This window comes from Macrobrachium rosenbergii, chromosome 5 (assembly GCF_040412425.1).
Source record: "Macrobrachium rosenbergii isolate ZJJX-2024 chromosome 5, ASM4041242v1, whole genome shotgun sequence".
NCBI classification, from domain to species: domain Eukaryota; kingdom Metazoa; phylum Arthropoda; class Malacostraca; order Decapoda; family Palaemonidae; genus Macrobrachium; species Macrobrachium rosenbergii.
The window spans coordinates 71,184,089-71,209,152 of record NC_089745.1 but is presented as its reverse complement, the minus strand read 5'-3'; the positions used below and the strand labels follow the sequence as shown (position 1 = coordinate 71,209,152).

At 43.1% G+C, this 25,064-nt stretch overlaps 1 protein-coding gene across 2 annotated transcripts in view; it reads left to right on the top strand.

The window, feature by feature from the left end:
* LOC136838887 (zinc finger protein 493-like) overlaps positions 1–23,431 on the top strand; it is an 89,667-nt gene extending 66,236 nt beyond the window's left edge. For both annotated transcript variants that reach the window (XM_067104578.1, XM_067104577.1), the window contains exon 3: positions 20,805–23,431. In XM_067104578.1, the coding sequence (XP_066960679.1) occupies positions 21,079–23,328 (2,250 nt within the window). In that variant the 5' untranslated portion in view covers positions 20,805–21,078 and the 3' untranslated portion in view covers positions 23,329–23,431. The remainder of the gene's footprint in view (positions 1–20,804) is intronic.
* The last annotated feature ends 1,633 nt before the right edge of the window (positions 23,432–25,064 follow it).

Sequence of the window (25,064 nt, the reverse complement as noted above, 5' to 3'; positions counted from 1 at the left end):
CCAATCCCAGAGCACTATTGACTGGGAGGGTTGGAAATAGCCAATCACAAAGCTTATGACCCAGATGCTTTGTGTATAGGATTCAGGAAAATGCAGTCTCTCTCTCTCTCTCTCTCTCTCTCTCTCTCTCTCTCTCTCTCTCTATCTATATATATATATATCTCTCTCTATATATATATATAAATATAAATATATATAGGGATATATTTTGACAAAGGACAAAATCTACTTCTGAGGAAGGCCCCGTGTCAGCCGGTGAAATTCCATTACTAACACGAATTTCTAGGTATAAATTGCTAGATATACCAGAGAAAAAGAGCTTTCAGGAATGCTGGGGTTACTACCCCCAGATCGGCGTCTTCCTAAGGAAGACGTCGGTATAACCAAGGGTGAGTGAAAGGATCACAACCACAGAGCTACACTCGATAGATATCCCTATGTCAAAACGCCCGGAAGAGAGCGGTGAGCCGTTACAGCTCCCACACACAGGCATCCGCCAGACCGGCGACACCAGCGCCACCTACTTCATTCCAGGCTAGCACTATCCCCAGGCTTGGCATGTGCAAGTAGGGGGAGCAGAAGCCACTTCTGGGAGGGTCACCGGGTGACACGGGCCTTCCTCAGAAATAGATTTTTCCTTTGTCAAAATCCCTTTTCTGAGTCCAGCCCGTGTCAGCCGGTGAAATAGTGATAGAGAATCATGCCAAGACTGCAAACTACGAGGAAACAAGGTAATCTGAAGAAAAACACAAGCTATGAAAATGGCTTTAATGAGGATATCTCTCACATGAAAAAATGAATATTAATACGAAAAGTACAGTAATACAACCTTAAAATTAGAGTAGAAAGTCAATACACCAAACAACATGGCAGGGAAATACATCAAAAATACTTAAGACTATAAGGCAAAATACATTCAAAAATACTTAAGATTAAGGAGTAAATATGAACTTATAACTAAACACAAGAGAGACATCTACAACATGAGAAAATATATATATGGGGTACATGGAGCAAAATAAAAACAGCCCAGTACCCCTAAGACAATCCAGAATCATAACATGTCAAATTACAGTTCCCAAATATAAAAAAGACAATAATAATATCAATATGAGGAGCAAGGCAGTGAGGCATGATCAACCAGAAGGGCAAGCAGAGAAGTAAATGAGGCAGGCGGGCGGGGGTGTAGGGAAAGGATAATGGTTAATTAAGGTGGGGAAATGACACTCCCCACAGCCACTGTAGAAAATTTCAGGGCTTCGAGTGATTTTAAATAATGGCGTTTAAACACTAGAGGTGATTTCCAACCCGTATATTTGGTAAGTTCTGAAAAATCCATATTATGAAAGTAATTAGTGGAAGTAGCTACTGCGCGAATATCATGAACCTTAGGAACTGAATCCGGGTTAGCTTGTTTAATGAAATACAAAATTTGTTGCCTTATTGCATTTAACGATAGAGTACCACCTTTCTCCCTGATAAAAAGAGGACCCGACTTACACTGTGGAGTTCTTAAAAGGTAAGACTTTAAGGTATAGACTGGGCATAAGGACTGGTCCTGTGAAAGGGGCACCACCTTCCAAGGAGACCACCTGTCTTGAGGGTCCTCATTTTTGGCTAAAAATCTATGATCAGGAGAAAGGAGGGCTTCTCCGGTCGGGAGGAAACTAACAAAATCATCACCTCTAGAGAGAGCCGACAGCTCTGAGATTCTGGCACCTGAAGCCAAGCTAATCAGAAATAAAGTTTTCCTTAACAGATCCAAATAAGTGTATTGAGAGTTGTCAATCTCGGATGCTAACTTAAGTACATCATTGAGGAACCACGTAACAGACTGTGGGCGTGATACGGGTCTCAGACGAGCGCATGCTCTAGGAATAGATGAAAAGTAAGAATCTGTAAGGTCAATTTTGAAACCATATAAGAATACCTTCTTCAGGGCTGACTTAGCTGTGGTAATAGTGGCCGGGGCAAGGCCTTTTTCAAACAATGATCTAAAGAAGGTAACTACTAGGTTAGTAGTCATGGTTTGGGCTTCAGATGTCTTCAAAAAGGAGGCCAATTTCTTGACTGCTGAGTCATATTGTCTGAGAGTAGAATCTCTCTTGTCTGATTCTAAAAACAGAGTGTTAATGTTTGCTCCCTTTTGAGCTGCGAACTTTATAAAGTCCATAAAACTAGGGCATTCTGAATTCTTGCGGAAGCTGACACAGTCTTGGTTTGTACTGTTTGGGTCAGTTTGGGATTGGGAATCTGAAGACTTCGCAACCCAAGTTCCTGAAGAAGAGGGGAACCAATTGCTCTTCGGCCAGTAGGGGCTACCAGGGCTGGTTGACCTTTGAATGACCTGAGTTTGTGCAGTACTTTCAACAGCAAATTTATTGGGGAAACAGATAAATCTTCTCCCAATTGTTCCAGTCTATGGTCATTGCGTCCGTGGAAACATGCCTGGGGATCCAGGTTCGGAGCCACATAACAGGGAAGCTTGAAGTTGCTCTCCGTTGCGAACAGATCCACTTGGAGACCCGGAACCCGGTGGCAAATCCAATTGAATGACTCTCTGTCCAGAGACCACTCCGTCTCCAACGGAGTGGCCCTGGACAGGGAATCCGCCACCACGTTCCGCACCCCCGCTAGGTGGGTGGCTGACAGATGCCAGCTGTGCTTGTTCGCCAGGGAGAAAATAGCTACCATAACCTGGTTCACTCGACCTGATTTGGAGCCGCCCCTGTTGATGCAATGAACTACCACGGCGCTGTCCAACACCAGCCTGATATGAATCCGGCTGGGGGGCTGGATTTTCTTTAAGGTTAGAAATACCGCCATAGCTTCCAAGGTGTTTATATGGAACCGTTGAAACATTGTGGACCACATTCCTTGTACTTTTTGTTTTGGCGAATACCCTCCCCAGCCGCTTAATGAGGCGTCCGTGTGAACTACCAGCGCCGGAGGGGGAAACTGGAGTGGAACTGTTTTGGACAGGCCGCTGACTGTGGACCAAGGCCGCAGTCTCTCCTTTAAAATCCGGGGAATGGAGGAGACCTTGTCTCTGAGCCTGACATTGGCTCGACTCCGCCACACTCTGTTTATGTCTTTTAATTTTGCTTTTAAGAGCAGGTCTGTCACTGAGGCAAATTGAAGAGAACCGAGGATTCTTTCTTGGGCCCGGCGGGATGCTGTTTTGTCTTTCAGGAATTTCCTGGTAAGGGAAGCTATCTCCTTCCGCTTGGGAGGCGGGAGGGATAACGTGTAAGAGGACAGATCCCACTGGAGACCCAGCCACTGAAACCGGGACTCCGGGAGTCAGGCGGGACTTCTCTCTGTTCAGTTGAAAACCTAACGACTCCAGGAAGTTGATGACCGTGGCGTGGCCGTGGCCTTCCGACATTCTAGAACTGTTGGAGCCCAAATTATCCAATCGTCTAGGTACGCTGCTAGGGATATCCCTCGGGACCGGAGTTGCTGAACTACCGTGTCCGCCAGTTTTGTAAATATCCTGGGTGCAATATTTAGACCGAAAGGCATGACCCTGAAGGAGTAGGCTTGATTCCCGAGTCTGAAACCCAGGAACGGAGAGAAGCTCCGCGCAACCGGGACGTGATAGTAAGCGTCTGAAAGATCGATAGAGGTGGTGACGGCTCCACGCGGAAGTAGAGTCCGTACCTGTGCTACCATAAGCATGCGAAATTTGTCGCATTTTATGTAATGATTTAGACGCGACAGATCCAGGATCACTCTTTGCTGATCGGAGTCTTTCCTGGGAACAGTGAACAACCTGCCTTGAAACATGAGGTGCCTTACTTTCTTTATTGCTCGCTTGTTGAGCAATTCCGCCACGTAGTCCTGTAGGACTCTTGAGGGTGGCTGGTAAAACCTGATCAGAGGAGGGGGGTCTTTGGTCCAGCTCCATCCTAGACCTTTGGACACAATGCTGTGTGCCCAAGGGCTGAAGGACCACTGGTCTCTGAACCAATACAGGCGACCACCTACCTGATTGTTCTCAGTGGGAGGGAGCGGGTTTGTTCCCTCTACCACGTCCAGGTTTACCTCTTGGGGCGGTGTTGGGCTTGCCTCTGTAAGGGGCCCGACCTCTTCCCCCTTGCGCTCCTATTAAGGCTGTGAAAGAACCCACGGCCTTCATAGGTAGGGGTTGTACGCTGGTGAAGCAACACACGAGGGTGCAGCAGGGAATGGGCTGGTTGACCAGCACATATTGTTGGGGATGGGCTTTGAGGTGGAGGGCTGTGCAACTGCCGAGACCGGGACGGCTTGAACTACCGCCTGATGATGAGGCCTCTTGTGTCTCCTGAACCGTTTACCACCTTTAGTCTGGGGGCCGCCAGATTCTGGGGTCTTACGCTTATAGGCTGAGATACCCCAGCGAGAGCGAAGACTCTGGTTAGCTCTTGTAGCCTCCTTGAGTACACTGGCTACTTCTTCTTCTGGGAAGAGGTTAGGGCCCCAGATCGAGCTCTTCATGAGCTTGTTAGGCTCATGACGTATGGTGGCTTCGGCAAAGATGAACTTTCTGCACTCAAGCTTAGCCATCATGAAATCGAAAAGGTCTGTCTGAAACCCTGCTAACAGGGATTTAGCCAAGACCTGAAAGAAGGGCTCGTCTGCACAGGAGACGGCAGTCGCTTCTGTGAGGCAGACGGAGTTCAATGACCGGGCTAGCCTAGTCCGGGTCTCAAATTCAGCCTTCAGCAGGGCTTCCGGGAGCTTAGGAAGCTGCTCGCTGAATTGGGTTGATGCACAGTAAGCGTCCAGCTTTCCCACAGTAAAAGTGGACGGGGTGTCAACCCAGAACTCCTCACCCCCTGGGAATACCAGGGATGTGGAGTCTGTCTCCCTTAGTTGAGGCAAGGGGTTGCCGTCAAAGCACGCTCGAGCCGTAGCCAGAGCCACTTTATTTAGGCAAGGAGTTGGCAACTTATCACCCAGGGCGAACATGGTATAGTTGCCCTTGAAAGGTGTAAGTTTCGTGTTGTCTGCCTGCCACTCCGTCAGAGTGCGCAGGAGAGCCGACTGAGCTTGGTCCCTAGGGATGATCACTGTCTCTCTAGGGACCTTGTCTGAGCGTACCCAGGCTTCTTCTGTCAGCCTAACGAAGCCTGGATAAGGGGGCAGGAGATCGGGAGGAAAGAACTCAAGTTCCTCTAACCGTCTCGTGCCAAGACCTTCAACAGTCAGAGTACCCTCGTGTTGAATAGCACGGAGGGCAAAACGCCAAGGGTTCCCGACGTCAAAAGGAGGGAGATCAGCCGTATCAGGAATAGCATACTGCGGTTCGACTCCGCCAGGGCGAGCCATTCCCGCCAGTATGTTATCATGGCTGGTAAGTTTTTCGGAGATCTTCGTAAACTTAGACTCGACCTCCGCCGAGAACCTCTCGAACAACTGGTTTGCAAACGCCTCCGGATCAAAGGCAGGCTGGCGAGGAGGGCTTGGTTTTGATGCCCTCTTACTCGTGCCTTTGCCGGAGGTACCAGGTTTGCTCCCGGAGACTACAGGTACGGAGACCTTAGCCTTCGACGGGGGGAAAGGCGATGCTTTCCTGGAAGACGAGGACTTAAAGCCCTTCGCCTTCCATGAAGTCTTCAGCTTCAGCTTGGGGACAGCTGATGGAGCCCTGTCACCCAAGGTGGAAGACTTTGCAAAACCTGCAAAAGAAGAAACAAAGGAAGATGGAGTCAAAAAGGGGGTCCGCCCCCGCAACCTCACTTACCTCGCTACCTACCACCTGGTCCTGTTCCGTGTTCATTGGTTCCAGGTCCAAGTCTAACGCGGCGACATCCTCCGATACCTCCGCGTACAGGATGTCCTCTTGGGGTGGCTGGGTCGCATCCCGGATCTGCTGTATGATAGGGGTGGCCAGTTCTTCCGGAACCGCAGCCGCCACCCGGGCGCCGGGGTAAAGCAGGTCCCTCAACTTCGCGTCGAGGACATAAGGCTTCCCCGACGGAACGTTTCTCCCGAACCCAGCCACCCAGGCGCGGAGAGACTCAAGAGAAGTCTTCTTGGAGGACTCGTCCGCCTGTAAGAGAACGGACAATTAGGGTTGAACGGAAAGTAGGTTCGAAAACCATATAAGCACTACATCGATATGAGGAACGTAATAAGAAGAAGCTATATCTTACCAACTCGTCCTGGATGCCAGCGCACAGAGCGAAGCAAACCTCACAGCCGTCGGGGTGCCAGACAATTAGGTCATCCAACCGGACCGCACAGCCAGCGTGGGTCCGGCACACCACGTGTCCATATGGTTGCTGGAGAGAAGCGGTGCACCCCGGCTCCTCACAACGAACAGTCTTTAAGTGTAAAAAGTACATGAACCTACCACTCTAAGTAACCTAAAGCTGGAAGGCCAGGGTATTTCAGCTTACTACCGGAATGCTCTGGTGGAGAGAAAAACCCCTCATCAGGGACGAGACCACCAAGCCATAAATTAAACAGAGTGGAAGGCAAGATACTTCCGGTCACCGGAATACTCCGGTGGAACGGAAAGTTTGAGACAACAGGGACCCACCACAAGGGCTGCCAGCAAAAAAGACGGCGGAACCCCAGGGTGGAGCACCGGACTCAATAAACATATAAAATAAGTATAGTGGCAGAGTGAGAAGCTCACTCCACCAGATAATATAAATATATAATATACAAGTGATGGTAAAAATGAGAAAATCAACTCCGGAGACCGGAGGTATCCCTTTCTTTCTCATTCACTCCCCCTCTCTCGAACCTCCCCGCCAGGGAAACAAGGTGGGTGAGGTGCCCGTCATGAAAGGCCAAGTATAACATAAGCCGGAGCAGGCGTCATCAACCCAGCAAAGCAACCCGACGGAGAGTGATTAAGATCAAGGAGAGAATGTTCGAAACCCGCTCGAATTCGGAGAGAGGTAAACGAAACATCAAAACAAACACAGTGCTGCCGGCGACTAGTTCTGGGAGGGAGCGAATCTCTCCACCAGAGGGAGTCCCCAACTCGGAGAAAACGCCATCTAGTGTCACCCGCACGAGTAGGGCAAGAGCTGGTTGGGATGAGGGGGGGGGGGGGTGGTGGGGTAGGGAAGAGGAGTAGGCTACGAGAGTGAAAACAGGAGACAAGGGAAAATGATTCACCCGCTCGACTGCAAGCACACGCCACGCCAAGAATATAATATGAGCTTGGTAGGACAAGCCTACTCCTGAGGGAAGGGATGCGACCAAGAACTCAACGCCCAACTCCTGACTAGACAAAGCCTAGATGAATACCCGAGCTTAGGCCTAGCCTAGGCTAACGGAAGGAGTAAGGGAAGGGTGGAGGAAGGGAAAACAGGGAGAGAAATTCTGTGCCGAGAACCAACCAGGACCGAAAAGGAGGGGGCAAAAAGGCGAATAGCCTAGAGGAGGCACACCCAATGAACTCTACTCCTTGAAAGAAGGGGAGAACAAAGGGGCTCACTCTGCCACCCCCAAAAATGGCCACAGAGGAAACAGCAACAAAACTCCCTCAACCCGATGAACCACTCCACACCTAACCTATGAGGAGGGCGAGAGGACAAGGAAGCAATACGAGCCTAACATGATAGGCAAGGGAGAAAAACCCACACACGACATAAAATAAAAACCATCACACAATATACATAAGAATAATTTCTAAGAATAATTTCTAAGAAAAATGTGCTCATGCGAGGTGCGTAGCCTACCTTGGAGGAGCGGCTAGACCTAAAGCTGCCGCTACCCCGAAGCGGTAACAAAATATATATATAAATAGCACCAACGCCAAAATATAATAATAATAATAGTAAATAACTAAGACCAACTAGGAACTCAACCTGGGGGGAGACCTAAGCAGGGTATGACGGGGACCCTATAGGGACTCGTATGGGGTTCATAGAAAAATTAAACAAAACTCCAATAAAACCACCGCAGGAAACACCGCCAGGAAGAGATCCGGGGGAACAGATAAGTAATATAACGACAAAGAGACAACCCCGACAGAAAAGACTGAAGGGGTCGCCTCACGGTCAGCATGGCTGGCTGGGGGACGCCGTGGCGTCATAACAACAATCTCATAATTGTGAAAAAAGGGACAGATGCAGCCAAACTTATCGAAAAAACCCCACAATAAGATGGTACTTAACTTGGAGATGGTAAAACTGCTTGAAGACATGTCGAACAGTTGAAAAAACACCAAAAAGGCACAAGCACAAAAATTCTGAGGGTAATCAGTCACGTGCTAGAAAATGGAATGTAGTAGGTGGCGCTGGTGTCGCCGGTCTGGCGGACGCCTGTGTGTGGGAGCTGTAACAGCTCACCGCTCTCTTCCGGGCGTTTTGACATAGGGATATCTATCGAGTGTAGCTCTGTGGTTGTGATCCTTTCACTCACCCTTGGTTATACCGACGTCTTCCTTAGGGAAGACGCTCGATCTGGGGATAGTAACCCCAGCATTCCTGAAAGCTCTTTTTTTCTCTGGTATATCTAGCAATTTATACCTAGAAATTCGTGTTAGTATGGAATTTCACTTGGCTGACACGGGCTGGACTCAGAAAATATATATATATATATATATATTATATATAAAGGATTTTGACAAAGGAAAATCTATTTCTGGAGAGGGCCCGTGTCACCCGGTGAAATAGTCCATTCAGCACTTATTTCTAGGTAATTCCGCTGCTAGATACCAGAGAAAGCTAAATGAAATGCTGGAGTTACTACCCCCAGAGCGAGCTCCACTAGATGGAGTCGTGTATGGAAAAGGGTGAACTACAAAAACACGGAACCTTATCCTATAGAGATTCCCAATGTCATAAGTCCCAACGAGAGAGGTGCCGATACAAGCCCATGCACTACTCGCGGACTGTATACAAGGCAACACTAGCCACATTCCATGTTAGCACCCACCTCACTAGAATGAAGTTTATCAAGGGAGGAGAGAATGAAAAACAGGGTGGGTCACCGGGTGACACGGGCCCCTCTCCAGAAATAGATTTTCCTTTGTCAAAATCCTTTTTCTGGATCGGGTCCCGTGTCACCCGGTGAAATAATAACAGAGAAATAAACATCATTCTTATGCTATTAAAGACTTAAATAGAAACGTTGAAAACTAGGAGAATTCTACCCTGTGGAGCTCGCTCTGGGTGTAGTAACTCCAGCATTTCATTTAGCTTTCTCTGGTATCTAGCAACGGAATTACCTAGAAATAAGTGCTGAATGACTGAATGGATATATGTATATATATATAATATATATATATATATTTATATACGGGTGATATGTATATATATATATATATATATATATATATATATATATATATATATATATATATGTATATATATATATATATATATATATATATATATATATATATATATATTATATATATATATATATATATATGTATATATATATATATATATATATATATATATATATATATATATATATATATATATATATATATATATATATATATATATATATATATATATATATATGTATATATATATATATATATATATATATATATATATATATATATATATATATATATATGTATATATATATATATATATATATATATATATATATATATATATATATATATATATATATATATATATATATATATATATATATATATATATATATATATATATATATATATATATATATATGTATATATATATATATATATATATATATATATATATGTATATATATATATATATATATATATATATATATATATATATATATATATATATGTATATATATATATATATATATGTATATATATATATATATATATATATATATATATATATATATATATATATATATATATATATATATATATATATATATATATATATATATATATTATATATATATATATATATATATATATATATATATATATATATATATATATATATATATATATATATGTATATATATATATATATATATATATATATATATATATATATATATATATATATATATATATATATATATATATATATATATATATATATATATATATATATGTATAATAACACAGTTATATTCATACAGTGGTTATATTGATCAAAATTCAAAGAGCGGATTATGATGAAGCTCTCTCTCCTTTAGAGAGAGAGTGAATTTCCCCAACATTTTGACCATTAAAATATTGCACATAAACCTACACAATATGTGATACTCACTCTGCCATATTTAGTAGTGTCGTTATCCCTCTTGATGGTGTGAAGCCATTTTGTGGAGGGTTGCTCGTCCCTGGGAAAGCAAAACACATGCACTTTTGGACGGGTTTTATAATTCCCCATACAATTGAGAACTACACAGCAATACGGCATTTTGATAGCACACACCGAACTGGTCTTCAGTATACTTTAAAGTTGAATTCACTATGAAATAACATAAATCTAGCTCAAAACACACAGTGATGAGACCTCTATTGACCGGCCTCTGACGTGCACTAACACTTCCCATAAGGTAAACACCTTATGGTCTGCGTCATCACCTTGTGACATCAAATCCACCAGGCCTTCTCTCTCAGTGGTCTTGGTGGAAGCATGGATAGCAGATGCCCGTCAGATATGGATCTGCCACCCTTAGAGTCTCTGTCATCCCTCTCCCTCTTTGTGGTCTGGTCATCCCTCTCCCTCTTTGTGGTCTGGTCTTATGTTCATTCCCTGCTCACAGAAAGGTCTCATCCTGAGGGAAGAGGTGAATGCGATGCTCCCAGAAGATGCTGCGGTGGGAGTCTTCGACCCCTCTTGCAGCTGAACTGGTTCGTTCACCAGAACCGGTCCTAGATGAAATGGTCTGTTCTGTTCTCGATTCAGTCAGAGAGGGGCGACTTCTTTCTTGTTGGGGATTTGAGGGATATGCATGTTTAATACCTACCCATTGGTCCTCCTGCAAGTATCTCCTCTTTAAACTCGAGGGGGGTACAGCATTCTAGTCCAAGGTGCTTGTTTTGGGCTTGTAACCAATCCCCAAGGGTTCACTAAAGTGTTCATTTTTTATCTCTACTCAAGGTGTGTTGCACAGGTACATCTGAGGAAGTACCAATGCGATTAGTTGCCGGAGTTGTTAGGATAGAGATCAACTTCTCAAGTTTTTGTCACAACTTGGTAATACTGTACAGTTGACCCCCGCCCATTCGCGGTTCAAGATTCGCAGACTCACCTATTCACGGATTTCTCTGTGGAACATATATACACATTATTCACAGAAAATTCACCTATTCGCATTATTTTTCACAGAGAAATATTCACAAATTACTGTATTTTCATATTTTCATGACTAGATTCATTTTTTGTGATAAAACTATTAAAATATTCAGGTATAAGCATTCTTAGAAGGTTTTTTGGTGTTTTGAACTATCAAAATAGGCAGTTATAAGTGTTTTGAGAGGGGTTTTAAGTATTTGCGGATTTTAACTATTTGGGGGGGTTAGTGGTACGCATCCCCCACGAATATCGGGGGTTGACTGTAGTGATCAGTTTCAAGAAATCAGATCTCATGTGCAAGCATAGGGTAAAGTGTATGAACATGCTGACAGACATGGCAGCAGTGAGCGACCTCCCTGTGGATTCTTGTATCCGCAGGTTGAGGGATGCAACACAGAAGTTCCTGTCTTAGCAGGAACAACCTGCTCGGCAATGACACGTCGTTCTGGTTCACCTGTCACCATTGTAGATTCTGGCCCTTGGGTGGCTTCACCTCCTTGCCATTTAGCAGAAGATGGAGGTGGATGGGTCTCCAGTGAGAGACCCACCATTCTCTCATCATCTTCTGTCAAAGGAAGTGGGGAGAGAGCTAGTTTGGTAGCTAGATGACAAAAACCACTCTTTAGGGGTCACTCCTGCTCCCTGAGTGCTCTTGTTTTTTGGATACCTGTAAGAATGTTCGTTATAGGTGTGTGGGACCAGAACGACAGACACCACCACATCAGTTTCTTGAAACTCGTGGTGGCTTTTTAAGCCCAGCAAGAGTTTTGGGCCCGAGAAGTGGGGCAGTATGTGGTGTTCATGAGCGACAATACTATGGTACAGTTGACCCCCAGTATTCGCGGGGGATGCGTACCACAGCTCCCTGCGAATAGCTAAAATCCGCGAATACTTGACATCCCTCTAAAAATGCTTATAACTGCCTATTTTGATAGTTCAGACACCAAAAAACCCCTCTAAAAATGCTTATACCTGAGTATTTTAATAGTTTTATAAAAAAAAATGCATTTAGTCCCAAAAATATGAAAATACAGTAATTAGTGAATATTTCTCTATAAAAAATACTGTGAATAGGCAATTTTCCATGGAATATGTGTGTATTGTTTACGTTCCACAGAAAAATCTGTGAACAGATGAAACCACGAATCCCGAACCGTGAATAGGCGGGGGTCCACTGTAGTAGCATATGTCAACAAGCAGGGGAACTGGTGTCCTTCCAGCTGCACGGGTTGATGTTGCAGGTACACGACAGTAGCACAATTGGTGGAGCTGTCAGCCAGGTACATTCCGGGTCTTTTGGAATGGGGTGGCAGACAAGCTCAGTTGCCAGTGCCTGGTGATAGGGACAGAGTCCCTACACCAAGACACTGTGGAGAGACTTTTGAGTTATGGGGAGTCCTAGCCATGATCTCTCTGTAACTGGTACAACAGAAGTTACCGGAGTACAGCTCATTTGTGCTTGACCATTGGTTGAGATGGAGGACATCTTTCAAGTATTCAAGGGACATTTTAGTGGCTTATGCCTTCCTTTCCATTTTTGTCTGATTCATTAGGTGATCAGATGCTCTGATACCCCGAATTTCGGTTTGACTGGTAACTCCCAGAGGCCACACACCGAGTTGTTCTTGGGCTTGCTGGCTCTATTTTATGAGAGAGATTCCCCAAGGCATAGCCATCTGTACCAGCTGCATGCAAGAGGTATTACCAGGCAGTGGAGGGGATTGCACTTAATACCTGGAGACTAGCCAGTATCTTCTGCGAGCAAGTGGGTTGTTTCTCGGTGCATAACAAGATGTCTGGATACTTTCAGAATATTCAGCAGTGGTGTGCCAGGGGAAATGAACTGTCTTCTGTAGTTGGTGTAGTTGATGGGGTATCTCAGAAATCAGAGCTTCTGTTCAGCAGGTCTTCGCTGTGAGAAGCTTCTCTTTGTCTCGGCCATTAAGTGCAATAGAGCTGCCCTTGACCAAGCCCTTCAGTTAAAGGAAATAGATCTCTCATCCCCATACGGGATCTTGACACTTCTGAGAAGTTTCAAACAGTCTTGCCCACTTGGGGAACTAAGGCCCCCGAGTGGGTTGCAATTCTCATCTTAAGGAGCCTAGCTCATATGCTGTACAAACTCTTGAGAGGGTTGTAAGACAGAGTTCTGACCCTAAGACTTTTTTGTTTGCTTATAGTAGCTTTGGCAGAGAGGTTAGGCGAGCTTCACAGCCTTCAATGCTAAACACTTGATGGGAATAGGATTTGTTATGCTCATGTTGGTCCCAGAATTTGTAACTGAGACTCAGAATATGTAGGTCCCTGACACCAGATTCAAGTGTTTCAGCTCCCTCCTGAAGGGCTTTATAGGTATGATTGGAACAAGACACTACTTTTTCCGATTAGAGTGCTGTGGCAGTAGCTCAAGAGAACTTGGTACTTCAGTCCTGAGTGTCAGTGCCTCTTTGTTAGAACCAATTTGGCCAAGGGAGAAGTGTCCAAGAACACATCCTCTTTCTAGTTTTGTGAGACAGAAACAGGTTTGCTCACCATCTGACAAGGTAAACAGGAGTTTGGTCCGGGTGAGAGATCAGGCCTTTATGGGCACCCCCCTTCCCTTGCATTCCAGAAGAACCTGTCAGTTCAGCAGGTATGTTGTCACACTGGGCCACATTTACGTCTTATTATTTTGAGGACTTGCCCAAAAGTCTTTGGACATGCTTTCCCTTGGATCATGTGGTGGCTGCCCAACAAGTTGTGTGGTTCATCTGACTTCCTTAGGGTACGCGAGCATATTGTCTAAGAAGTTTGGTAAACGGGAGAGAAGGGGTATGAGTGATTGGTCTCCTCCCTTCTCTCTTTTATCTGTGTCTCTCTTTAGACAGAGTAACAGGTAGCAAGCCATCACGTGCTGGACGGACGAGTTTGTGGGTGACTATATGATGAGGGCATCCTGTCCTTCATCTTGTGTAGATGGTTTGGATGCATGTCCCCCCCTCTTTCTTTAGACAGTGGGATAGACAATAAAACTAACCTATTGGTCTTATTAGCAAGTTTTATTGTGTCCGACACTTTTGGGCTCTTCCAAGCCTTTTTACAGAGTAATGATATAATTCATTACTTTGAGCCTAGTAGTCTAGTAGTTGCAACATCCCATATGTCCAACAAACTAGAGGTTTGGGATTCTTTCCTCAGCTCTTCCAGATCAGGAAGGTATTCCTGAATCAAACCAGACTCCACCCTGTGATGGGTAAGTCCCCCATGTAAAGACCAAAGGTTTGTATTTGTGTAGAAACAAATAGGAAATTTTTAAAGTAATTTGTATTTTTCCTAAGATGAAAACCTGAGGCTCTTTACATTTGCAACCCACCTCAGGTACCCCTCATTCTGATCCCTGGGCTAAAAGGAAAAGTGGAGTGCAGACCAACGAGTGGGCAGGGCTTCCCCCTACCATTGGTAGTTAACAACCTTGTCTGAAAGTTAAATGACCGTTCCAGCTTGCGTCCGTGAGCAAAATTCCTATGTAAAGACCTTTAGGATTGTATAATAGGAAAAATACACATTACTTTAAAAATTTTCTATTTTTCCTAACATGTAAACCTGAAGGTCAAAAGGCAAAGTGGAATGCAGGCCGACAAGTGGGCAGGGCTTCCCCTCTACAGTCGGCAGTTAACTTGTTTGGAAGTTAAATATCTGTTCCAGCTTGCGTCCACAAGCTAAATTCCTATGTAAAGACCTTCAGGTTTGTATATTAGAAAAAATACAAATTACTTTAAAAATTTGCTATTTTTCATTATGCAAACCTCTCGTTCACATAAGCCATCTTTAGAGGGGAAACCGCAGGTCCGTAAGTGCTGTCTAGGGAGGGACAGGGCATTTAACTGGTTCCTCTCCTCTTTCAAGGTTAATCCTTATACCCTATATGTATCATGCCATAGGAATGAGTGTAATCAGAACAACCCATGTTGGGAGTGCTGGGTCTGGCCTTCTGAGAAGTGGGTGAAGTTTGCGAGGAAGAGGAAGAGAGAGAAGAAAGTTTCTCCCTTCTCATTGGAGTGCAATACTCTGTTGGCGATGCCAAAGATTCTCTCCAGTTCCTTCTTACCTCTGGCGAAACCTCCACCCACTTCTACCATTCCCAAGAGAGGGGTTTCCCCTTCACTGACTTACTGCTATGTTGGTAGAGAGCCGTTGAGGGGGAGAAGACGACCAACCCGGTTCCTTCCCAGGGTTCTTTCTTTGCTCAGGGGAGGAGTTGTTCTTGGGTGAATGTTCGTTCAAGGGTGTAGGGAGGCTTCCTCACCTAACCTGACTTTTGTTGCAGGTGTGGAGGCTGAGGGGCTTAGGGAGCTCTGCCCTCCTTAGGCCTCTTGGGGAAAGCTGAGTGTGACTGTCGTGATTGGTCACTTAAAAGCTGTGCAAGGCCTTGTAACTGTAACTGCTTCAACTGTGACTGTGACAACTTGTATGGTTATAGTATCCACCGGCTCTCGGGCTGCCCCCACTTCCTTGGTGACTTCTCACATGGCGTCAGTGATGTGCCCCTGGGTGCTGCCATCTACTTTGTCTTTGGGTGGTGTCTTCCATGACACACTGCTGTCTCAGGCTACCCTTGGCAAGAAGTTGAAGAAGAGGAGAGGGAAGTCATTGTTGTCATTGTCTTCATCTTGATTGTCGAGTGCTGTCTCCTCCTCCCCTTCTTGCAAAGCTAGCAAGCGGAGGAAGACGAAGGATGCCTCGCCCGCCTGCAGGAAGTCTCATGGAGCTTCCAGTAGCCAGCCCTCTCCCGCAGAGACCTACCGGGTCTCTCACTAGTGGTACCGTGAGTACCACTGCTCCTGTTGCTCAGGGCATGGATGTAACTGCTGCCCCGGGGCTCTCTGGACCCTCCGGTCCATCAGTACCAGCCCTGGTAACTCGCCTATCAGGGCTGGCAAGGATCCCTGGTCTGTGGACCTGGGCCCAGCTGCCTGCACAGCCCAGCAAGAGGTGAGCAGAGGGAACACAGGTACTCCCTCACCCCACTTCTGGTCTCCAAAGAGAGCAGCTCAGGGATCCTGATATAGTATCCTAGCCACCTGGGCCAGGCAAGAGCAGGTCCCCTGCTCAGCCTTCTCCACCTGCTGAAGCCTTGGGTTTAAAGAAGGCTGGAGCATGCTCGCAGGACAACCACAGTCCACTTTCATGTGAGTGGGACCGCTCTTGCTGACTCATGTGGATGTTGTCAACATGGGTTGATGACTACCCACAGCCTCACTTACCTGTCAGGACCTTGGTCTTCGACAGGCTGGGCAAGGGTGTTTGCAACACCACACCTGTCCCCTCCACTTCCTCAGGGTTTTCCAGGAGCTGGGAACTGGACAGGTCCAGGGCTCAGGACTGGGACCATTCTCGCTTCCATCCCAGCCCATCCACAGAAGCATGTGTTCCTGGCTTGGCCCTCAGACTAGACAAGACATCGGCTCAAGTGGTCAAGAGATCACCAGGGGGCTCTGGTGTCCCTCTCCTGTGGAGGGAGCAACTCGGGAGGACCAGGACCTGGAGGGACCTGAGGGTCCTATGTCCCAGGATTCAGACACCCCTGAGTTGCAGAGGCATTTCGTAGAGATCATTAAGAAGATACAGCATTATTATGATCTCTAGGAAGAGACTTTGGCTATCTTGCAGACTGTTCCTCAGCCATCGAGTCTCCTTAGGGACCCCAGAAGGGTCTTGATCGGCTTGCCTTGGTCTAGACTCGCTGAAGGTTTGGACCAAGTGAATTGTCTTATTTCGGGTAAAGAGAATTTGCTTCAGTCTAGCTGGTCATGCAAGGCTTCCTCCGCCTCTAACTCGCTAGAGGAAATACTGTTCCCTTGGAGATCCCATTGCCAACCAGACAGTTTGAATCGGACCTGACCTGTATGTGTCCCAGTCTATCACTGGAGCAGCTGTGTGGAGGGAATTTTTCTCTCGCAGGTGGAGGTAGCGGCACTGGAATCGACTGCCATGGCAGCATTCCAGATGGTCTCCTGGATAGATCAGTGATTATTGTTGGTGGCCAAGATTGCTTCCTCACCTGAAGAGAACTCTGCCTTTAGGAGACTGATGCTATCTGGAGACGGGAATTACCTACCTCACCCAACAGACAGCAAACCTGTAGGCAAACCTAGGTTTGAAGAGGTGAGACGTGATAATGTCTGAAATCTTTAGGTTCATTTAACGTATATTTGGTGTTTGAACTATTAAAATAGGCAGTTTGGAGGGGGGTACCAACTTATTGCGGATTTCAGCTTATCACGGGTGTTTTTGGTCCCTAACCCTCGCGAATACCGGGGGTCAACTGTAGTTTTGGCAAATGTGTGTGGTGTCCACTGTTAACTTCAGCAAAAGCCATATAAGGCAATGGTTTGTATTTGTGAATTAAATGAATTTGAATATTGCTTTGTTCCTACACAATATACAAACCATCGCTCTTTACTTGAGGAATTTGTTTCAGTGCAACTGGAAACGGGCCGTTTAACTTTTAAACAAGGTGGTTAGGTAGTTAACTACCATCCACCAGGTGGGGGTCCCTCCCACACGGACAGTAAGCATCCACTTTGCTTTAGGAGCTCTTGGTTTTCCCTCTGTCCTGCCTGCTGTTTTGCTTCATTTTCAACATTCCTGGTGGGATTGTCCTTGGTTTGTGTATTTGTGTATATTGAATATAATTGTATTTGAGAAATGCAAACCCATGAATCAGATAGCCTTCTGAGCAAAAGGCTGGTTCCTAGTGTGTGTCCTGGGACCAGCCTGAAGTATTGCAACTGCTATTGCTCTTCCTTTGATGTGACCCCCATGTCCTCTGCTCCAGTTGCAGGGAGCATGGCTGTACCCAGGATAATGTGTGTGATGAGTGTTGTGGCTGGACTCCCGTGCAGTATGTGAAGTATTTGCAGAGGCAAAGGTACAAGAAGAAGGCTCTCAAGGATTCATCTAGTGGTAACATGCTCCGGACCTCTCCATTGGCTGCTGATCCCTCTTGTTCCTTCCCTGCAAAACTTCCAGCCTTGGCTGTCACTCGTACGGGTGCAATCTACCCCTCGTCATCTTCGCTTGTTTCATCAGGTGGTAGTTGTCATGGGGAGGCTGGGGACTGGGATGATCTCTGCTTGGTGGTCTCTCTTCATTGTTTGGGGGGGGATGGAATCCCCTTTGGAGAGAAGAGAGATTGACACCTTTAACCTGACTTCCCTTTCAGGTGTGGAGGAAAACGAGGAACTCTGGGAGACTTGGTTCTCTTTGGGTCTCTTGGGTTTTCCTTTGTTGTATACCAATCGCGCTCTAAGCAAAACGGTTAAAGCTAATGAGTTACTTTTTTTAGTTGTATTGTACACTAAATTGCGATGATTTTGGTATATAACAGATTGTGAAACGATTAAAGCAACACAGAGAAAATATTATCTCAAAATGATGCATGAATTCGTAACGAGCGGACGTAAAAAAAGTTTTTTTCAAAAATTCACCATAAATTGAAATATTGTGCTAGAGACTTTCCAATTGTTTCAAAATGAAGGAAATTGATTGAATATTACTAGACTGTAAGTTTTTTAGCTTACAATTACATTTTTTTACCATTTCGATCTAGTTAAAGTTGACCGAAGGTTAATTTTTTTCTATTTATCGTTATTTATATGAAAATATTTCAAAAATGGTAAAAGCTAAAAGCATGATTTATTTTTTGTTGTATTCTACGTCCTGTTGCCTCACAAATACGCAAACACTCGCCAAAGTTCTGCAAAACACGGATGTGTCAAGATATCGCTCTCCGACGATGCGCCGCTGATGCTTTCTGGTGCGAGAAGGAAGAAATTCGCGCATGCGCGTCTGCGTGGCGCTTATAAACAAAACAACAGCGTGATCCGTGAACTCCCAGCATGCCTCAAGGCACGTGATTTAAAACCTTTCGCAAACTAGGCCTATAATTATTTTTCCGCGAATATTTAAAAAAACCACTTTTAGTTGACGTACCATACGTCCACTTGGCACCCAACAGACAATTTTAGTCGACGTATGGTACGTCCAGTAGGCGCTTAAGGCCAATTACTGTATTTTTATATTTTTTTGTGACTAAATGCATTTTTTGTGATAAAACTATTAAAATACTCAGGTATAAGCATTTTTAGAGGGGTGTCAAGTATTTGCGGATTTTAGCTATTCATGGGGGTTTTTGTACGCATCCCCTGCGCGTACTTGGGGTTGACTATACAGGGCCGCCCTGGGCCTAGTCCTATGCCTGAAAGGTGTAGATATCTTCTCCTCACTGGAGATTTCATTGCAGATGAGAAGCTTCATACACTGTACAAGCCTTTACAAGAGTTGTCAGACAGGGATCTGGCCCCCAAGACCTTTTTCTTGCTTGCCCTAGCATTGTCGACGAGAGTAGGTAAGCTTCATGGAGTTCCTTCGATGTTAGCACTCGAGGAGATAGGGATCTGTTATGCTCGATTTTGTCCCGGAATTTGTAGTGAAGACTCCGAATCAGTATCCCCTCCCTAGTGGACTTTATTGATAATGATCCAGACAAGATACTACTCTGTCCTGTTAGAGTGCTGTGGTACTACCGTAAGAGGACTCGACATCTCTGGCCTGAGTGTCGACGACTCTTTTGTTAGTACTGGCTCAATCAAGAAAGAGGTGTCAAAGAATACAATTTCTTTCTGGCTTTGTGAGATGATGTCAGGGGCATTGGTCTGTCCCTTGCATTTATGAAGAATTTGTCGGTTCCTCAGGTACTGAAGGTGGGGAGTAGTTGCGCCAGACCACCTTCACCTCCTCCTACCTTTGGGATGTTGCCCACAAGTCCTTGGACACTTTTTCCTTGGGTCCTGTGGTGGCTGCTCAACAAATTGTGTGGCTTACCTGGCTCCTCTTAGGGGACAGGTAGCCTCTCGCATAAGGTGTTCAGTTGTGAAAGAGAGTGTACCTGTGTGAGTGACTGGCCTCCCCCTTTTCTCTTTCCTTAACCTTCCTCTTCTGCGGGCAGAGGATAGGTTAGCGAGCCATCATTCTGATACCTGGGCCAAAAGGCAAAGTGAATGCTTACCATATGGGTGGACAGGACTCCCACTAGGCGGACGGTAGTTACCTACCTAACCACCTCATTTAAAAGTTAAACGGCCAGTTTCCAGCTGCACTGAAGCAAATTCCTCATGTATAGACCGCAGGTTTTTATAGTGAGGAAAAATGCAAATTACTTTAAAAATTTGTCATTTCTCACAGGTTGCAAGTGAATTTCTCAGTTTTATTATGTAAAGGTACACTCCAAGGGAACTTTCCTTTATTGGTAAAAATTTTTGTATACTCTACTTTATATGATAGCTATGAAATACAGTAGTGCATTCAGTGATATATTTTTTTCTGGATCTGTGTTGGGTGTATATTATAGTTCCATGGACTGGTAATGTGTAAAGATCTAAATTGAAAGTGTCTTACATAAACAAGATTTTGAGGAGAGATACTTTTCTTTTGAGGTTTTGCAAGGCCTAATATAGTAAATGCAAAATTTAATCAAAGTGGAAGGTAGGCCTAAAAATTTTTTCTGCGTATTAAAATCAAATAAATACTTTTCAGGGTCTCGATATTGAAGTGTTGTCATCATGTATATTCACCACTTGAACGAGTATGGAGAGGAGTATGTTTACTGTCAAGAAAATAAGATATTTTAGCATAAAGAAACTTCACATAGGGTGTGCACAGAATTTAGAAATTTCTCATTTTCAGCGACACTTCTGATAAGATTTTAAATGAAAGTGTCTAATGGATTTTGAAATACAAAATAGTGATAATTGTTCTATCTGGTAGTGCCTCAGAAGAAATTACAGTAGAAGCAAATTCTAATGAAAAGATGTCTGTGAAGGGAAATTTTACCTGTCCAGTTTGTTTGCGAACATTTGCTCTTAAGAGTAGCCTTCAGATTCATGAATTAAATCATAATACCGATTTCAAATCACACAGATGCTTGATTTGTGGGAGGCAGTATAGCCTCTTAGCAAGTTTAGAAACTCACATGTTGAATCATGGCCCAAAAGTACCTTATGAATGTTTGGACTGTGATGAAAATTTTTCTTCAAAAGGTGACTTGTTGGAACATGGAAAGGTACATGATGTGGACTGTGAAAATTTACAGTGTATTGTTTGTGAAGAATTATTTCCGTCTGAGAATACTTTTAGAAAGCATTTAAAATCTCATGTAAACAGAAAAACTTTTGAGTGTACTGTTTGTAAAGAGACATTTGATATGGAACAATTATTAGAATGTCACCAGCTAAAACATGAGGTTAAAAATAAAAAGTGCCCTTTTTGTACTGAAATATTTTCTTGTGAAACTGAATATACAGAGCATCTTAAAAGTCATGATTTTCCCAAAGTGGAGGTTAGCCCAGATCCAGTCTTTACTGGTAAGAACTGGGTATGTTCAGTATGCACGAAGGCCTTTAAATATAAAAAAGCTTACCATAAACATGTAGCAGCTCACATACAGAAGGGAGAAAGATCTGAAAGTTTTGCAAAAGAGGGATCCAAAGAAGACATATCTTTAAGACGAGTGCGACATTCCTGTGAGGTTTGCAAGACATCATTTTCATGTTTAGACAGGCTTAGAAAGCACCTTGATCTTGAATTGTATGGATGTGAAATTTGTAATATATCATTTTCGTCATGTAAAGATTTTAAGGAACATATAAAACACCATTCATTGGACTGCAGTAAGTGTGGAAAAGCTTTTAGAAAACTTGGTCTATTAAAGCAGCATATTCTTATTCATACTGAGGCCCAGCATTGTGACATTTGTAAAAAGACATATCCCAATGAATGGAGCTTACGTCGTCATATGATGGCAATCCATGCAGACAACAGGCATGTTCAGTGTGATTTGTGTGGAAAATTGTATGAAAAACGTTCCTTGAAGAGCCATATGATGACACATACAGGAGAAAGGCCTTACAAATGTGAAGTATGTGGCAACAGTTTTGTGCAAAGAATCCATCTGAGAACACACATGAAAATTCATACTGGAGAGAAAAATTATTTTTGTGAAACTTGTGGCAAAATGTTTGCTTTGAAAAGTACTCTGGATGTTCACTGTAGAACTCACACTGGAGAGAAACCATATACATGTCCCATTTGCTTGAAAAGTTTTGCAAGTTTAACATCACTACGGCAACATAGGAGAACTCATTTCCCAAGTGAGAAGTTTGCGTGTGAAATTTGTGACAAAAAGTATGCTCAGAAGTTTCCTTTATACCTTCATTATAAAACTCACTCAGAAAGTGAATTGCACAGCTTAGATAAAGAACTGCAAAAAAAGATCTTCCATCATACTCGCAGAAGTAGAGATTCCTCTGGTGATATAAACAAAAAGGAAGGAATTAAGAAATATGAGTGTGGTTACTGTGGGAAAGTTTTCAGTGTTAAAGCTAATTTGCAGAGACATGTTCTTCTCCACACTGGTCAGAAACCACACAAGTGTGAAGTATGTGGGAGAAGCTTCAGACTTAAGTATAGTCTACAGATTCATAAGAGAACCCATACTGGTGAGCGTCCATATCAGTGTAATATATGTGAAAAACGTTTTGTTCAATATACACACGCTAAGACTCACATGGTTCTACATACTGGTAAAAAACCATATGCTTGTCCTATCTGTGGTAAAGCTTTTGCTGATAAAAACAATCTTTCTGCTCATAAGAAGATACATCTGAAATATTCACCTGATGTTTATATCTCTAAGAGGCATTTTTGCCCTTCTTGTGGAAGATCATTTCTTACAAAGAAAGACCTCATGTATCATGTTAGTGGTTGTTCAGTTGAAGAGTTTGGAACCACTCATAATGTTCATGAGGAAGTGAAAATTGAAGAGGATTTGGAAACATGTGCCAGTTATGAGTCTGTGGAATGTGTGGAAGGCTCAGCAAAGAGTTTTGAGCACTTCATGGCTGTGCCATCTATTGAATGTTCAACTAATGTCCCTATAGATTCCAACATTCAGTCACAAAAATCACAGATCATCATGATAAGTTCAGAAGGTGTTGATGAAGTTCTTATTCATGAAGTAGATGATACATTTTTGGAAGATCTGGCCACAGTATCAAGCTAGTACCAAGAGATTTTAACATTACATGTAAAAGCCTTAAAATGACAAGCTATTGCCAATGTAAAAAAGTTTTAACTTGTATTCTATAATAAACTAATTTTGGGCATAGAGTTTTTTTTTTGACCTTTCATAATGCAACTCTATGGGATACTGTCCATACCAATCATACATTAATTGCTTTGGCCCTAAATATCCTTGAAAAGTGCTTTATACTTGCCATACACATTAGGTTTCTTCATCTTTATCACCCATCTTTTCCCATCAGTATCCTTTCCAATTCCAGAGCCTAGCTGTAGCAAACATTACCGAGAGTCGAAATTTAATGCAAGAATAAAGGCATATGAATGTGGAAGATATTGTTTTTGTAGAATAAATCTCCATGGGTATTGTGCTCATAATGTTTCATGAAAAATAGGTTCTGTGCAGTGTGTTATGACCTCAAAGTGCAATGCTTTACGTTTCACTGTTCTGTATAACCACTAATTTATTCCCTTCTTTTTTAACAAGCCAACTTTTGTTTCATGTGTATGTGATACAACAGGTTCTTTATTAAGGATTAACACAGTATGGTTTTAAATATACAGTATTTAAAGATAGAAGGGTGTACTTGGAAGGTTTGCATCCCTTACTGAATTGTATGGAACTCAACTTGGTTAAGCAAGGTGAAAGTGCCAAAATTGGCCCTCAGTGTTCGACATGATCTGTATGGACTATCTTAAAGATACTGAGACTTGAGTGTATAGTTCGGTGATTATTAGGCAAACTATGAATAAATTATAGCAACAGTGCTACTACTCTTAGGGCCCCACTGGAAGACAGACATCCATCCTAATGCAATTTGATATCTATGAAATATATCAAGTAACCCCAACCGATGACAAATTGATACAGTATTGGCAATGATTACAGGTCTTGATTCCTTATAACAAACAGGGCAGATTGTTACACTCTAGCCCTGCTAACAGGACAGTAATAAAACAAGATTAATTAAAACATTTTGGCCTAATTAGAACTGCATTAATTTTACAGGAAATATGTTTAGCTCTAAGAGTGTATACTTCAGTCTTGAAAAATAAACTTTAAATTAACAGTCTGGTAGAGAGGTGGTTTGTCTACGTTTTTAAAAATCCTATTTAAATTAATCTTGGTGACACATGTCATCATTATAGAATTATGATTGTGTTGAAATATTAATGAAAATTAAATATTTCAATGATACGACTTTCATGGTAATAAAGGAGAAAGTTAATAAGAAGCAATTATTGATATTCATGTGAAAAAATGCAGGGTATTCCTGGTATTCTTAATAGATATAATGTAGTACAGACATAATGAGTTCAGGCTACAAGAGACTGTGAGCATCAAAGAACCTATATGTTTTTGTGAGGATGGGGATGGCTTTATCTGTGGCATTTTTTATAAATTTTTTAATGATTAGTTTTGTTGTGAAATCTGAGAAATTCAAACAGAGAGATTTGTTGTGTGTAATTGGCATATTTCCTAGTCAGCTTTATGAATATTGTACAGTGAATCCCCGCTAGATTGCGGATCAGCATTCACGCCTTCAGTTAATTGTGGTTTTTTTCTGTGGAACTTATCTCCAAATATATTGTGAAAAATTAACTGATTCCTGGATTTTTTCGTAGAGCAATATTCACTAATTATTGTATTTTCATTTTATTTTTGTGACTAAATACATTTTTATTATAAAAAAATGATATACTAATTTTCAAATACAG